This window comes from Melanostigma gelatinosum (genome assembly GCF_949748355.1).
Source record: "Melanostigma gelatinosum genome assembly, chromosome: 21".
NCBI lineage: Eukaryota > Metazoa > Chordata > Actinopteri > Perciformes > Zoarcidae > Melanostigma > Melanostigma gelatinosum.
The window spans coordinates 14,266,361-14,284,115 of NC_136654.1; the positions used below are offsets into that span (position 1 = coordinate 14,266,361).

Here is a 17,755-nt window from a genome sequence, read left to right on the forward strand (position 1 = left end):
GCCTTCCAGCAATTACACTACTGGGATGCTAACATGTAGACAAATTGCCTCAGATTTGGTAGGAAGACAGGTACGGACCAAATTAAATGAAAGATCTTACCTCTGAATTTGTTTTATCGCACAGGAGGAGGCGGCAGTGATTCAATTCAAATGAAAGTCGCGCTGTAACAAGCGGCGATGTGATGCGGTCGACTCAAAGCGTTCCTTGTTGTCAGTCTCTCCCTCTACGTTCCTCCTGTCTGTCTACCAACGTCACTCACTGTCCGTCCCTCCGTCTCCAGGGTTTCTTCCGTAGGACCATTCAGAAGAACCTCCACCCGAGCTACTCCTGTAAGTACGATGGCTGCTGCATCATCGACAAGATCACCCGCAACCAGTGTCAGCTGTGCCGCTTCAAGAAGTGCATTGCAGTGGGCATGGCCATGGACTGTGAGTCTTTTGTTTTGGTGGATTCAAAATGACAAATTTCATATTGTTCATTGAAACTGTTGTGCTTTTGAAGAATAAGTAGTGATTGTAGTAGATACATGATGTGTGTGCTGATGTGACTGTATAGAAGGGTTGTGTAGAAACGTTATATAGAAGCTGCATCTCGAGACGATATATGCAGACTTCAGGCAACACACACACTAATTATATATCTCTCTTTTTTGCTTTCCTTTCCTTGGCTCTCTCTCTCTCTCTCTCTCTCTCTCTCTCTCTCTCTGCCCCCCTCCCACATCCTCCTCTGCCTCCCACCATCTCCTCCTAGTGGTGCTGGACGACTCAAAGCGGGTGGCTAAGCGGCGTCTGATCGAAGAGAACAGGGAGCGACGCAAGAAGGAGGAAATGGTGAAAACCCTCCAGAACCGTCCGGAGCCGACCGACAGCGAGTGGGAGGTGATCCACCTGGTGACGGAGGCCCACCGACACACCAACGCTCAGGGCGCACAGTGGAAACAGAAGCGCAAATTCCTGGTAAGGAAGTCACGTACAGTTCAGAATCTCCCAAAGAGATTCAGCACAGGAAGCATTAACTTCGATTTTACGATATCACTCAATAACAGTAAAACCCGATGATAGCACGGTGATATGCATGTTCTACTCTCTGCATCTACGGCGCTACAAGAGTCTGCAAAGTTGTCATCTACCCATTTCTGCAAGGGAGTGTATGTGTGACGCCCTTTCTGGCTTCAACTAAAGTGCTGCATGTCCTAAATCAGCCCCTGAATTAGCTTCTCTTCTCCTCTTCTTTTTCTCTGTGACGAGACAAAGTTGCCTAATTTGTAGATTCTTTCAAGCTGTGACGTTGGAGGGTTACAGGAGACGGTGCTAGAAATGAAAGGATGGTGCTTTTTGTGTACGCTCGAACGGCTGGCGACTGATATACAATCGAACGTTTTCAAATACAAAGCTTTTGTTAAAGAGCTTTTCAATAATTGCAGGATTGTAGTTCTCACTCATAAAGTAGGCGACCATGACTCCTTCCCTGTGGACGCCTCAGTGACGCCTTGTTCTATGATCGTGTGCCGACCAGATTTTATGTGTCGCACTCGTGTGATATGACGCGTGACTCCTCGTCTTTTACCTCTCCTCGGTTCAAACCCAGACACCCGAGTGTGAGTATTTGCTAAGCGTGCTTTTCCCTGAATGTCACAACTCGTGTTTCTCGGCCAGCGCTCCCAGATCTCAGCTATTAGTCTGGTGGGTTCAGTGTTATCATATCAGGTAGATACCAAACCGAAGAAAACAACATGTGAGTTGTTGCAAACCAGAATGATCTGCTACATACAATAGCAGTGAGCAAAAAGAGAATAAAATGTATTATTGAGCATGTCCCTGTTTCATAAAACAACTTGTTGAAGCAGCAGGATGGTTTGACTCTGCAGGAACATGAACCTTTTTAAAGGGCTGCTCCCTCTTCGTGGTCCTTTTTATTCATGCTGAATGACGAAGAAACTTATGAGAACATTTCTGGGAAACTCGAGATTTAAAAGTGGAGCTTTTATGTGATTCGTTGTGGAATAATGAATTAGTTCGTCGACTATGACTTTCTTTGGTCGAGGACATAAATTCTCCCTGAAGTACAGAAACCCTCAATCAGCTGCCGCTGGGGTAATCTCACACTGTAAACTGTGTCCTGCTGCTTTCTTGTGCTGCAGTTTCCCTGCGTTTAACCCCGTCAGCGCCGAACAAGCAGACACTACGGATTATATCCTCACACAAACACGCATTCACTCAGAAATGATAAGGTTTCATTTCATGATGTCGAGCTGAGGCTGTCGGACTGTCAGAGTAGCTCTTCATGACTTTATCGCTGTTTTCCCTGCTGCCTGTTTCTGTGTTTCTGCCTGTTCCTTTATTCCTCAGTTCTCTCCGGCATCTGGGGGGTTTAGTCATAGTAATCCTTCTGGGCTCTTAACCAGACCTAATTCCCTTCATACTTCTCATTCACACCTCGACTCTCTCTCTCTCTCATTTTTTCCGCTTTAATCTGTTCCCCGTCTTCATTTCTTTGTTTCCTCTCTCGCTGTCCCTCTGTGTCTACCCTCACGTTCCCCTCTCTTTCTGCGAGCTCCCCTCTTATCTCAGTCGAAAGCAAATCCTCAGTCATGAGCGCTCTGCAAGCTGGCAGTCAGAGTGTCTCTCTCTCAAACCGACTCCCTGCTGCGCCGGGTGCTCACATTCATCCTGGACAGCCCGACCCGGCATCGGTCCTCCCCCGTCTCACACCAACACAGACGGACACCGAGCGACCTCGTGTTTTGGCCTCCGGATTATCGGAGGTGCTTAAAAAGGTCTACGCTGGGGATCCGTTCGCTGCAGGTGGATGTGATGGGAGGAAATGAGGTTGATGGCATTTAGTGTCGCAGGTATTGTGGACGGAGTTGCTAGGCAACAAGAAGGATGTGGCCGGATGTTGGGATGATGGCGATAACGAAGGTGAGGAGGTGTGACGCTTCAAGCAGAGAATAAGAAGAAAATTTGAAACCCGGCTTGTTTTGTTGTGTTGTTGGCTGAAGTTTGATCCGCTTTCCTCCGCTGGTGAGCACCATAACGCCCGTTGTCCATTTGTTGCGTTTACCAACCTTCTTATTGTGCATTTGAGGTTAAAATGAGACTTTAGATGAAGAGACATATATTTTTTAACCCTATGAAGTTGGAGAAAGCCTGTCCGTACTGCAGGGCGTGCACAACCCAGGATTTAAATGACAGATTAGCGCTGCAATCAATGCTACCGTGACATACTGTACATCTTAGCCCTGAGCCCGGTTCAGCCAAAAGGATAAACAGTTCTATTTTACGCAGCCTTCTCCCACTAACGGGTCTCTGGACGCTGAAGCCACTGAGCCCTTCAAGGATCAGCCGTGTCAGTGACGGCGGCTTTAAAGCGGCAGCAGTGACGCAGCGCCTCATTCACTGAACTTGTAGCTCGCAAATGACTCAACGCACTGTTTACGGTGAGCTACCGGGTCTAGCAGAAGACTGCAGAACGAAGAGGAAGAGGAGAAAACATTTCGTTTTTATACGTTGAACCAACAGTGTGATGCTGCATGTGTATCTCAGAATAAAGAAGACTTCAGGACCACATGATTACCCAGAAAATGTACAAGCATCCGCATAGAGTCCTTGTGAATTAGAGGGTTTGCATGAAAGGGTTTGCATGACGCAAACATCCTCACCTGCCCTTTGATCTGAATGCATCTATGGTGTCATCCATCGAGCTTATAAGATGTACCAGATGTTCCTGTTTTTAGGAGTGGCTTCAACAACGTTCAGTTCATTAACAGCTGTGTTGGGTCCACACTTCTGTCTGGAAGTGGCCATGGATATCTTATAGCTTTCTGTGTGAGACAATACGTTGAAATGGTGTGAAAGGCGTTTGTGTTCTTGAATCCAGGCAAAACGTGTCCGGTGGTAAGATCAACTTACCCCATCTCGTCAAAACAAATGCCCTCACACTGACAGAAGATGCAAGAAGAGAGCATGCATTCCTTCTTTGAGACACAACTAATACACATGCAAATGATGAAGTATGAATGCAAAATTGTTAATTCACTCCTATTACATTACGTACTAATATGCAGGCCACTGTCCAACTACTATCTAGCGAGCAAAGGTCAGTCCACACTTAAGGCTTCAGGTGTTTTCATCTGGTCCTCCAGGCCGAGTGAAGCATAAAAGGGTCCCGGTCTGAGCAACATGAGGTAAACGACGCGGCTCAACCGGCTGGATTCACAATGTTCTGCTCAGATATTCTGAGACGAAATTGAAAAACCTTGACATGGACTTGTGTTATTGAGCGCTCAGAGGACATGTGGTTTTGGTTGAACGCAGACATTCAGAATTAGACGTTCAGAAACATCAGCGTTTCTTTTTCAAAATGCACACTCGCAGCTCAGCAGTCACAAGGCGATCTTATCATCTTATCGATCATTCATCACATCCAGTATCGGTTCATAGCACTGTGGTAAAAACATCCTTGTTTCTCTTCTCCGGCTCTACGGGAACAAACGTTCCAGCACTACTCCGTCCGATAAAAGGTCAGCAGTTGAAGCTCACCACATAACTGATGAGACTGCAGTGAAAAGGTTTCTCCCCCCTTTTCCTCCTCCCTATCAATTGCCAGTTCCCAGCGTGCGCTGTTGGTTCATGTTAGTCCAAATAACTTGTACCTCTTTTGGGACTCATTATGAAATGTTTATTTTTTCTATACGTGACGGAGACGCGTTTATTTAGGAATTCTTCATGCCACATTGAGTTTTACGATAACTCCACACGAACCAGCCTGTACAGCAACAACGACGTAATCCCTTCGCTTGGTCTCTGCGGGTACAGCCAAGTGTTTTCCCTGGATGCCACCCATATGGACATGTGGTTACTAAGCATACAGCAACAGCCACAGGAAAATCGCATGAGTCCATAATCAAGGACTAGTAGTACTGAAAATATGAAATCTCTTTCATTTCAAAAACGACATCTTTTCTCACATGATTTTGGTGGTATACAGCCACGCAGATATATTTTTGGGTTTTATCAGGCCAGGTTTTGAGATTTCAAGCTGAGCTGTAACGTTAGCTCAGCGGTGCTCGGGGGAGCTAGCATCATAGACGCACGCTTACCTCAGCGCGGTGATGCGGTTGGCAGTGTAGTGTAGTTCGGTGGGGAGAAAATAGTTCCTACAGCTCACAACAAGGTCTGTGGATTATCCTGAATAAAATGTGTTTTTTTGGCGCTTTGAGCAGCACAAGCAGGGTGCCATCTAGTTCCATTCTATTGGAAAGAAGGCAGAAAACCAAAACAATAAAGATTGATAAATAAAACTACAGATGAAAGGAAACGTATGTCGTGTTGGTATGAGGGCGACCCGTCCCCTTTAGTTGGAGTTAGAGACTGTTGTGTAACGTGACGCGTGCGTTCTCTCTGCTTGTTTCTCAACACTGAAATGAAAAATGGCGCTGACCTCCACCAGTGAAACCAATGCTTTGTTTTGGCTCCAGCGCTGCAGTCCATCAACATTACGACGACGTTTATTTACATTGTCCGTAATTGTTTAGCAGAGGATTGGCTAAATTTGTACGAATTCACAGAGTCTCCTTCCCTCCTCTAGATTGAGATTGATTGGTGATCATTATTATACTTTATCTCGACCCGACTTGAATAAACCACGGTGACGGTGACGCGCGCTTTCTTCAGCGCAGCGTGAAACAATATTTCCATACTCGCGGCCTCGATCCACACAGCTCTGTAAACATATGTGTCACTGCTCTGCAGTCCTCCTCTAAGCGCTATCTGTCGGGTGGCATGTCCCATTCCTCTCACAGAGCACAGGCTGCCGTCCTCATCTGGGAAATTGATTTTAATTTGTCTCCCAAGGCAAGAGAGCACTTTGTAGGAAGGCTATAAAAAACATTTAAAACTGTGTTGTTCCCTCTGCTATATTTCCCCTTAAACCCCACACCGCTCTTATTGATTCTTCTATAATCTTATTTTGCGCTTTCATTTAAAACACACACCCATACTCTGAACTGTAGCTCGTCCTAATGTTGTATAGTAGTGCTCTCTTCTTCTTTAACTTAACTTAAAGTACCTTCTGCACTTTGTTCTTTTCTTTGTTCTACCAAGCTTAAATGTGCTCGCCTCTATCAGGGCATCAACACTTGAAAAGACAGCAATAGTCTGCATATTCTTCATTGTGAAAACCAACCATGTGTTCTGTGTCTGTCTCCAGTGTTATCGATATCGGTACTCGATACCTTTAAGCCACACGTGTCAAACTCAAGGCCCGCGGGCCGAATCCGGCCCGCCATGTCCTTTTATGCGGCCCGCGAATCCGCCAGCAAAAAAAGATTTTTTTCTCTTTTTTTTCTTTTTTAATTTTGGGAAAAAAAATAAAAGTTTGACTTGAAAATAAAAGTATCCCCATGGTCGAAATTATGAGATATAAAGTTGAAATTATGAGATAGCGTGTTGCCTGGACAGGAGAGGCAACAGCCCGAAAAGAGGTTTTCCAACAAGTGATTGATTGAAAAAGATCGACAAATAATCCCAAAATGTCCACGAAGAGAACAATTGATGCAGAGGGAAGAAAATGTAATGAAAGATGTGAAAGCGAATACATGTTTGTGCTTCAAGGAGAACAACGGGTCTGTCTTCTGTGCTATGAGGCGTGTCGGTGATGAAGGATACAATTCACGTCGGCATTTTGACACCAAACACGGAGCTAAATTTAGCCTCCAAGAAAAACATCAAATTGTCCAAGAATTAAAAGGCAGACTGCAATCACAGCAGAATATATTCACACAGCTACAGCCCAGTGCATGCTGAAGGTATGTGAGCAGAGCTCCGACCAGATACAGACTTTTACAAATGTCAGTTTGTGAAGAAACACCATCGCAGACCGAGTTCATGAACTAGCAGCAATCTAACAACACAGCAGCTAAGAGACGAGCAGGTACTTGTGTTTCTAATGAACTGTTGATGAAAGCACAGACAACACGGATACATCATCTATCCATGTTCATCAGACCTGACTCTCAGTGAGCAGCTCTTGGATGTAGCTGCCATGCAGGACGACGACAGGGAGGAACATTAGTGATACAGAGAGGTGACACAAACAGCTTTGAACAAAGTTAATGTCATAACTTGTGTTTGATATTTGTCTTTGTTATTTTCTTTAATAGTTTGATCTTTGATAGAGTCATGTGGGTTTCTTAACCCTCAATTAAAATGAATTATGTTATAATTACAGAAATGTGTTTAAATATCATTTTACATTTATATAACTGCATGTACAATATGTTTACACTTGAATAAACAATAATCAAATGCAGAGAGAGTTATTTAACAATATGTTAGGGAGAAGTTAGTTCTACAGTCTTACAGTAACAACCGGCCCTTTGAGGGAGACCGTGATGCTGATGTGGCCCAGAGTGGAAATGAGTTTGACACCCCTGCAAAGTTTAAGCCATAAAAATAACCCAGTACCAAGTAGTAAAACGTCTCCAGTCAAAAGATCCCTGCATTCCATCTGTTTTGTACCCAGATCTCTTTTCGATGGTTTTTCTTTTCAGACAATCACTGCAAGTGATTATGATTTGAATGCAATGTGTGATTGGCCCACTAGCGCAGCAGCTCCAGTCTGGGGTGTGGTGAAGCACAACGCCGTGTATTTGGCAGTTCAGTGTGCGGAGGAAGTGCTGCAATCCTCCACTGTGGTGATGGTGGCGTTTTTTTACACAACTGTATTCCATAATTTACATGATGGGTTTTGAAGAAAGAAGATACCCAACACTAATGAATACTTTACTTTTGTTACTTCCTTAACCTGTCTGTGACACAAAGCCCCAAGACAGTCGGTTTCTACTGAAGGCATGAATCTTTAAAAGCATTTTAAAAGATAGATCAATAAATCTTGAAGCAGCTGGGCGCCGTAGTTCTGACATGGCTCTACTCAAAGAGGAGGAAATAGTGCATTGGTTGGAGACTATTTTCAGCGGCGGATTAAATCACATTTGGTGCTCTAGTGAGTAATTGTGGCAGAAGAACGGAGTTTGTGTGATTGGAGTCAGAATAAACTACAGTGTGTGAGTTCATGTAATGAAGGATCATCAGTGAGGCTCACTGATGTGTTTTTATTGGAGCTCTATGGCTCAGAGGAAGGAGCGATATCAGGCTTTGATACACATTTGTTTTCTGGCTCCTTTGCTCTTGTCTAATGTAAAACGTTTTGTTTTCCCATGCAGCCAGAAAAAATCGGCCAGTCCCCGGTCGCCCCGACGTCAGACGGAGACAAGGTGGACCTGGAGGCCTTCAGCGAGTTCACCAAGATCATCACTCCTGCCATCACCCGCGTCGTCGACTTTGCCAAAAAACTGCCCATGTTCTCTGAGGTGAGTGTCGGGTTAACGGTCTGGAGGAGCAGAGGGCGGGTGAGGGAGTCTCGACGCATACAGAGACGTCCTCCTGTGAGCGCGTGTTACTGGGGGGAAGGTGTGATTTAGGAGGCTCGACGTGTCTCGCAGAACCAGCAGCTCCTTGTTTGAGGAGGACCGCAACGACCTGCGACGCAAGAGTTACGACCGTGGAACGAATCTGTTGTGGATTTCTAAAATATGTGCCGTTAAATCAAAAAATCCAAAGCACAGGTAAATGTGCAGAACTTTGCTTGCTCGCACTGTTGTGTGTGGCTTAGAAACATCAAACCCAGAAGAAGCTTTTGTTGCTGGAGGCAATCAGCCCCGCCTTGATTAGCAACATGTAATTATGTAATAAGACCGTAGAGTGGATAATTATCAGGGTGACTTATTGTCTAGTAGTGTGTGTGTGTGTGTGTGTGTGTGTGTGTGTGTGTGTGTGTGTGTGTGTGTGTGTGTGTGTGTGTGTGTGTGTGTGTGTGTGTGTTGTTCTTGAGATCATAAATCACCGATAGCTCTGAAAGTAAAGATCGTCCCTTTTTTAAAGAAGTTGAATTAGTTCAGATTGTTTTATTATTATATAAATGTTACTATTATGGCAGATGCTACTATTCAAGTGAGAGCGTGAACTAGAATGAATTCCTCACGCCGCTGCTGGACGTTCTATTCATTGTAGAGATGAAGAAAGCAGACGGCAGCAGATGAGAACACAGAGTTTTAGTATTCCAGACACAGAAGCAGATAATCAGTTATGTTTAATATGTTATCTTTCATTCACAATATAATAGATTGAGTTGGATGGAAGAAGAAGCTTTTTAATCTGATGTAAGAGGCGAGAGAGAGAGAGAGAGAGAGAGAGAGAGAGAGAGAGAGAGAGAGAGAGAGAGAGAGAGAGAGAGAGAGAGAGAGAGAGAGAGAGAATATTGCAGTGAATTACAGACAACAAACGCACAGAACAAATGATTTTATTCAGCCTCTAAGAAATGAAGCGTGCCCTCGAGGTACAAATTTACAAGACAAATCAAGCCAATTAATGGCAATTGATCTGCTCAGCAGTCAAGAGCAGCGGAATATGAAACAAGTTTACACAAAGGTGACATTTTAGTTCAGCACACCGGAGTCTGTAGATTTAATTCAATGGCTTTCATACCAGATATTGTCATATCCATGTCAATCAGGGCGTATTAGTCATCATCTGTGTTCATCGGGGGAAAACATTTGTGGCAGTCGTTCCAACTCATCCTCGTGTTTCTACCTCCCGTCCTTTCCTCTCTTCCACCTCCTCCCTTCTTCCTTTGTTCCCTCCGAACTCCTCTTCTGATTCCTCTACTAATCACATATACTACTAATCCGTCTCACGTCAAGTGTTGAGATTCAACGGATGAATGGATGAGAAACAGAGGAATGTATTTTTTTGTGTGTTGTATGTTCCTCTCTGGGGGGGGATTGTGTGCTTTTGTTCTGTTATACTTGAGAGAATATCTTATTTCGGCTTTTTTTTTTGTAAATTAATTATGTATGTGTGGATGATTTTTATTTATTTTTTACTGTAAAACTACCTGAATGTAATAAACAAGTTGTCATCTCTACTCTAAACATCAACTAAAAACAAAATATACCTCATTATATTTTACAAATGTCTCTTTAAGGAAAGACGATCCTTGAAATGTGTTCAAAATCCTTTATAATTAATCGGCAAAACAACCTTTTTCCACCAGCTACCTTGTGAAGACCAGATCATCCTGCTGAAGGGCTGCTGCATGGAGATCATGTCGCTGCGAGCCGCCATGCGCTACGACCCCGAGAGCGAGACGCTGACGCTGAGCGGCGAGATGGCCGTGAAGCGCGAGCAGCTGAAGAACGGCGGGCTGGGCGTGGTGTCGGACGCCATCTTCGACCTGGGCAGGAGCCTGGCGCAGTTCAACCTGGACGACACGGAGGTGGCGCTGCTGCAGGCCGTGCTGCTCATGAGCTCAGGTAGAAGACTTCAGAACTTCTTGACTTGCTTTTCTAAAAACTCACAGCGGCACGACTCTGCCTGTGACTGCTCAGGACATTGGTAGTCTCGGAGTCTCTGCTCGATATAATGTAAATGTAAATTTTCAGTCTTGGAGACACAATTCCATGACAGTCCATATTCATTACCCGCCGCTTTACACTGTATATATTGGAGCCTATTGTGAGTCAGAATGTAATTATGGCTTGAAGATTAAAGTCCACATACATATTCAGTGTTGAATGAAGGTAAAAACTCATCCTAAATGTGATTAAAAACCTTCACACTTGGTTTGTTCTTTGTAGGAACTCTAAACATGAGACTTTTTTTGGGGGGGGGGGGTTAGGATGAAATAATAGAATAGAATTATTTCATCCTATTTCATGGCGGATGGTGGGTTTACCATCCGCCATACTGCTGGGGCGGATGCTTATTGAAGTTTACTTTAGAAAGTACGAAAAATATTCATTCAAATAAATGCTGCCACGCCCACACCGTTTTTTAGAATTACATTGAGTTGATGTTTCTTCCTTCCTTTCACCCGTCACCAGATCGCTCTGGCCTCACCTGCATGGACAAGATCGAGAAGTGCCAGGAGACCTACCTGCTGGCGTTCGAGCACTACATCAACTACCGCAAGCACAACGTTCCTCACTTCTGGCCGAAGCTCCTGATGAAGGTGACCGACCTGCGGATGATCGGGGCGTGCCACGCCAGCCGCTTCCTTCACATGAAGGTGGAGTGTCCCAACGAACTCTTCCCGCCGCTCTTCCTGGAGGTCTTCGAGGACCAGGAGGTGTGAAACTCAGTCGCCCGCCGCGCGAAGGGCTGAAGAGGAAACCGTGGGCAAAACTCGGGAGATGGGAAGGGCCATCGCTTTTTTTACAGGGGAAGGATGGAAGGAGAGTCCTCTCTGCATTTCTCCGACATCGCATTGACAGTATGTGGTTTTAAAAGAAAAACAAACAACTGGAACCAACAATAACAGAAACAACACACCAGCAACAGGAGAGTCAAGCAAACAGAGGATTTTGTTTCACGAACACCCTCTCCTCCACCTCTTTCTCCTCCTTTTACTTACCCCTGTTTTAAAATCCGTGTGGGGGCCCTTCTGTCTGAGCATGATGTCTTATCTAGTAAGAGTTGTAGCTATTTGCCAAGACACACACACACACACACATACACACTCAGCCTGTTCCACCTCCGTTCTTCAGAGCAGCGCAATTTTGCAGGGGTCCGTTCCCCCTCTCTGGTCCTTCTTTTTTTAAAGCGGTCACAGATTTACACACCTTCTGAAGCCCATGTTTCCAGCTTCCATGCTGGCCAGCACCTCTCAGTATTATTTCTGAATAAGTGTTAAGGCTTGTAATTCAGAGAAGATGGACACGGGTGACATTTATGCTCACAGTCGTGCATGCACAGGCAATCAGCAAACACTGCACATTGAAGACATTTTCAGCAGATGCTCTAAGCGTTGCTTTGGTGTATAATGGCTGCAGTACAGCAGAGCTACCAGACTTTAGTCTTTTATCGATTCCTCAACTCAATCTGAGCCGTTTAAACAGCTCTTTTGTTGGAGCTTCGTACTTAGATTCCAGTGAAAACCGGTGCTATATTTATACAAGGCTACTCCAGTTTTATGAAATTGTGTTGTCTACCTTTTGAGAAACAAAACAATGTGCAGAACATGGCTCCATATCTACCTTCATTTTTGTCATTGGACCGGCTCCTGTGACACACACAAAGAAACACACACACACACACACACATATGAGCTGACTTGCCTTGTCATCGCCCGCGCTGCTAGTGCCAGCGTCATATTGATGGCAATGAGGCTCTTCTCTCTCCGAGGAGTTGCATTGAGAGGAAGACAGAAAGAAAGAAGGGAGGGAGGGGAGGAGTAAGGGGGAGAGACACTTGGAAGGGAGGGAGGAGCAGCGATGGAGAGAGGAAACAAGATTTAACAGCTGAACTGTAAAGTCGGAGCCAGAGTCAGAATAAATCTCCTGCACGCAGCCTCCAAGGAGGTTTTCAATAGCAGCGACCAGCGAAGACGGCAAAGCTCATCTTACACACACACACACACACACACACTCTCACTCTCTCTCTCTCTCTCTCTCTCTCTGTCTTTCACACACACACACACTCTCGCTCTCTCTCTCTCTCTCTCTCTCTCTCTCTCACACACACACCCTCTCTCTCTCTCTCTCTCTCTGTCTTTCACACACAAACAAACACACTCACTCTCTCTCTCTCTCTCTCTCTCTCTGTCTTTCACACACGCACACACACACGCACACAACCTCACCTCAGAGTAACGTGAATGCCTCATTTTACTGTATGCACTGCGCGGCAGTGTCGATATACAGCCCTAACCTGCAGGGTTTCTACAGAGTCCTCTCCTCACGGACTCTGCTCAATGTGGCCCTCCAAGGCTTCCATACACATCTGCCTTTTTGTTTGTTTGTTGTTTTTTAACCATGGGCGTCACTGAGAGAGCAGGCAAATGCCAAGAAGGCTACCATTTACCTCAAAATGTGGATTACACCCCCAGGCTGGGGCCGCGATTCTGCCCCCGTGGTGTCAGGCACTACCTCACCTCTGTGGACACGGGGCAGCTGCAGACATACACCATTCAAGTTGGCGCATGTGTAGGTTAACACGCAAATGTGCATAATATTTACGTCGGTGCACACTTGTAGTCACGGAAAGACAAAAAAAACACTTGCGTCATGCACACACACGCACACACCCTCAGTGCTGTCGCTTGGTTGAAATGAAATGCCATTGAAGACAGGAGGGCCAGCCATCCCCCCGGAAAAGGTTTTTTTTTTTAACCGACTCCAGGGAATGGTACCCATCGCATTCAGGTTTATCTCTTTTCTTTTCTTTTTTGTTATACGGGACCAAGTGTCGTCTTTTGAAATTTGGATTTACCTGTTTCTATCAAAAACGGAAACCGACTCACAGAAGCGACGAAGGACGGCGTAGATGCGTGCAGCCCATTTACGGCAGCAGCAAGAGGACAGATGACGGAGACAGTACCTGAAAAAAGCCCTCGGTGGCCACGCCCGTTGAATTAGCGTGCAGAGAAAGGGCTGTTTCCTTCTGCATCATGGCCATCTTCCACAGTACACTCATGATGGCTACCGTTGGATCTTGACAGATATCTATTTCATGGAAATTAGCTTTCATTCATGCAAGGAATGCATTAGATGTAAAAGAAAGAAAAAGTAGAATGTTCTCCACCGAAATGAAGCTTCTTAGGAGGCAGCTCAAAAGCTCTTTTAGTCCCGTGCACTTTACGCTCACCACTATGACGGTAATATCTCACGGCAAACATCCATGGCAGGTATCATCGTGTACTAGCCAAACGACCATTCAAGAATGTTGATTTCATCACAAAAGCCCGGTCTGTTCATTCCAATTCTGGGGCCAAGCCAAATCTAACTGGGTTTACCACTCTTGCAAGAGGAGAATGAAAGGAAAAGAGACTTCAGAAAATCTATTTTATACTCAAAGCCAAGCAGTAGTTCGCCGCTCGGCGCTTGTACAGGACGGGTAACCTGCACCCCTCAGAAGTACCTCAGCAGAGCGACACGTGGCAAGGGATCGTGGGTAATCGACAGGGATGGGCGAGCCGCTCTGACGTCTGGAGCGGTGCTGGGAGGAGAGAGGAACTGGAACGCCTGGTCTGACTCCCAGAAGAACCCCCCCCCCCCCCCCCCCTTCACAAGCATCATCATCACTTTCAGAGATCCATCACCTGCGCTTACCCCACTTCTAGCCCTTGACGATGCCCTTTCTGGAGCCTAGCTCGAGACTAAATTGCTCCCCTACCACCGTTATAACAGCCCCCAACCAGCCAGGCTGGTGGGAGCTTTTGCACTATTGCAGCGGTCCTCCCTTTCGGCCCCTTACTCGTCAAAGTTTAACCAACAATTGTTGGATTACCCAATAGTTCCCCCCTGCCTCATTATGGGGCGAGTTTTGGGTGGCAGGTACGAATTTGGGGTGAGTTTTGGTGGCTCTGTGTAACAGATGCTGGCAGTCTCAGTGGGCTCAGTCCCAAACCTGACCCGTTAGTCAGTATTTGACCAACAGCACATGACCCTCGCCGCTTAACTGTGGGCTGTGTAGAATTAATAATGAATTGATAATTGTCCCTTAGTACTCATTTTCCCATCATCCCTCCTGTAGCGTCAGCCCAGTGGCATTTCAAATTCAGAGCCCTCCCTTCCAGAATCATCTTCTCTCCTCTTCCCTAAGCAATCTAGCTTAGGGAAGGAGGCGACCCACTCACCGCTGAGTGGGTCGCCTCCCCTGTAGTTTGGCCCCCAAATATCATTGACACCAAACGGGATCCAGGCCTCTCCCTTGTGAGACAAGGCTGGCCATAACCGCCCTTTAGAGTTGCGACCACCGAATGAATGTGATCGGCAGAGCGGCGGCGATGGGAACGAGAGACTTGAGCGCGAGATTGTGAGGATGTAAGAGATGAAAGCGTGGGACAGGAAACACAAAAAATAAAAGCTGAGGGCTTCGACCCCTCACTGCCATCATTGACATGGGAGAGAGAGGGGCGATGTGGCCGGTTGTAGAGACGATGTTAACGAACACTCTGGAGGAGGGGGAGGTGGCGGCGTAGGGATACGTACGCTCTCCCCTTCAGTTCCAACGACAACCGCATATGAGCCCCCCCCCCCTCCCATGCCAGCTGACGAGTCCAAACGTCCCCCCTCAGCTCCCTCCAAAAGGATAACCTCCCACCTCCACATGGCGAGGATCACAGAGATCCCTCGTGCCAGAGATGCAGGTTTGGAGTTTCCCACACATCTACGTAAAAAGAGAGAAGAAGAAGAAGAAAATACAAAAAGCTATTGATGTCCTTTGTTCTCGTGAGCTGACTGGGTATGTGTGTGTGACAGTCGGGGTTATAATGCTGCTTTACCTTCTGAGTCTGATTGAGATGAAGAAGAAAAAAAAGAAGATATATGAAATTATTATAAATCCACGAAACAAGATGAAAAGAGATGACTTTTAAAAAAAGAAAAGAAATGGACTCCTGAACAAAAGTATTGGAGATTTCATCATTGTTTTCTTATGTTTCTGTTTGTTTTGTTTGACGCTTAAACTGCTTCTGTGTAAAAAAGGAAAAAAAAACAGCTGTAGTCACTTTTTGACCATGTGTGCAGTGTAACAGAGAATATGTCACTTCTTTTTCACATCTATACTTTGTGTTGATAAGCCAACTGATCTGTTTGTCTGTGTCTGTCCAGTCGTCCGTCCCCTTTTATCAGGAGGAATTTACAACCAACAAAACAGGAATTTCTTTTCTTTTTTATATATATATATATATTTTGTTTTTTGTTTTTTATGAAATGAAACTTTGGAGAAAAAAATAACACAAACAGGAAAAATAATGCAACAGAAACTGAAAATAGAAAAAAAAATGAAACAATCTTGTCATACCTCACACAACACAAAACTCAAAGGAACTTGGGAGGAGTCATATTTTGCAGGCACATGTGAAAGTTCAGAGATGCATATATAGATTTAAGAATAAAAATGTATATGTTAAGATAATATGTGCTTGTGTGTACGCATCAGTAGAAGTTACAAAAGGACTCTTCCCTCAAGCTTTTGTGCTCTATCTTATTTGGTTGTGAGACGCTAGAGATCATCTGCTAATGTGAGCACTTCTCCAACTTAAAGGCACAGTCTACAGACAGTAAACCTCAAATGTGAATGGCCCAGAGACTGAGGGATTATGACTTTTGTAATGGCTGAGAGTTTTATGGTATTGAATGTAGCTGACAGGAGTGGGGGGGGGGGGGGGGGCTGGACCTGAGCCCGGCACCCACAACCCAACTTCCACACACCAGCAGAAAAGATAGTGGTGTCACATACACGTTACAGACAAACTACAAAACTGAGAATGTTTTTGAGTTCTCGTTTCATTTTATTTTGGCCATAACCAAGGATGTAAATACAAAAACATACAACACTCGAGATTTATTGCAACAAAAAGTAAATTCAACCTCTCCATCCCGCTCCCATGTAAGAGGGGAGGGGAGGGGGGGGACAAAAAAAAAAGCAAAGTAATGTGTAATGCTTCATACATTTGTATGTGTGCACTCTCTCACATGTGCATGTTGATCCATATTCAGAAGTGCCCCGTGACATTAATCATGAACCCTGTGCCTCCTGTTGTTTGCAAAGAGATAGATTCGTACCCCTCGTATTCTCACCACGACATCACACGCTACACATGAATGCCTATGGTTGTGTGTGTGTGTGTGTGGGTGTGTTCACCTATGGAATCAGATTCTTCCAAACTATTGATGTGGGTGTGGCCAGCAGCCACACTAGCAGAAGGGTTAGGAGGACAGTGAGGTGGGTTTTGTTGAGTAAAGTGGGAGCGGGAGACATGAATCCAACCAAAGCTGGTTGTTAAGTCGAGTCAATGTCAGCTAACGTGGCTGCAACACGCTCGCATCAATGTTGGAAAAGGCCAAAATGGATTTCCCCATTTGTCCGCCACCCCCATTGCCTCCCAAGAAGCCAGCCTCGGATCTCTAAAAACAAGTTAGTCATAAAGCTGGACTAGTTTACATCAAGGACCCCCATTTACACTCGTCATTGCAAGTGTCTTGTCTTCCAGATTTAAGACACTAAGCTCCATATATGCCAGATCATGTCGCCCCACCCGAGTCAAGGGAGTGGTGGTAAACTGGTCAGAAACACCAGAAGCTTCCACAGATAGCTTACTGACCAAGTCACACTTTGGAGGAGTAAAGAATACATTTTCAACATCTGGCTAGAGTGCATCTGAAACCAGCTCCCAGGTTGGTTTGAGCAGTCACATTTCCTCTTGAAGCGTCTCAGATGCATTTCCACTTGACTTTTTCTCGTTTTAATAGCTATCCAGTCTGCCCAAGACACATGAAGTGAAGTGTAAATGGAGTCTTAGATCATGATGACAGTTTGAAGCGAGTACCATACTTGGTTCTACAGCGTTGGTTAAAGCTGAAAGTCATTGTGGTCCATGATGATACCCCTGAACTTGGACCACAACGAGCAAAGTGTGGGGGTTTCCTCGGCTGGCTTTGCGGGGGGCCCCTCCGAGCCCACCCTTCCATAGATATCATGATCCCCGTTTATTCTCACGTGTTGACACATTGGACATGGGTGCATATTGTCTGTGATGTTTTTTTTTTGGTTTCATGTTTGTGTTTGGTTCCCCCCCCCCCCCCCTTCATGCCAAATGTAGAGTTTGTGAAGACATGCAAACAGCGAGATGTCTATGCAATTTCCCTCCTGCTCCCGCCGAAAAGACGAGCTCGGTGTGTAACAACAACGG

General features: G+C 45.4%; 1 protein-coding gene across 2 annotated transcripts in view; it reads left to right on the forward strand.

Annotated features, from left to right (window-relative positions):
* LOC306794541 (thyroid hormone receptor alpha-B) overlaps window positions 1-12,181 on the forward strand; it is a 128,559-nt gene extending 116,378 nt beyond the window's left edge. For both annotated transcript variants that reach the window (XM_079292650.1, XM_079292651.1), the window contains 5 exons: window positions 282-429; window positions 752-957; window positions 8,226-8,372; window positions 10,115-10,373; window positions 10,944-12,181. In XM_079292650.1, the coding sequence (XP_079148776.1) occupies window positions 282-429; window positions 752-957; window positions 8,226-8,372; window positions 10,115-10,373; window positions 10,944-11,194 (1,011 nt within the window). In that variant the 3' untranslated portion in view covers window positions 11,195-12,181. The remainder of the gene's footprint in view (window positions 1-281; window positions 430-751; window positions 958-8,225; window positions 8,373-10,114; window positions 10,374-10,943) is intronic.
* Window positions 12,182-17,755: the final 5,574 nt, after the last annotated feature.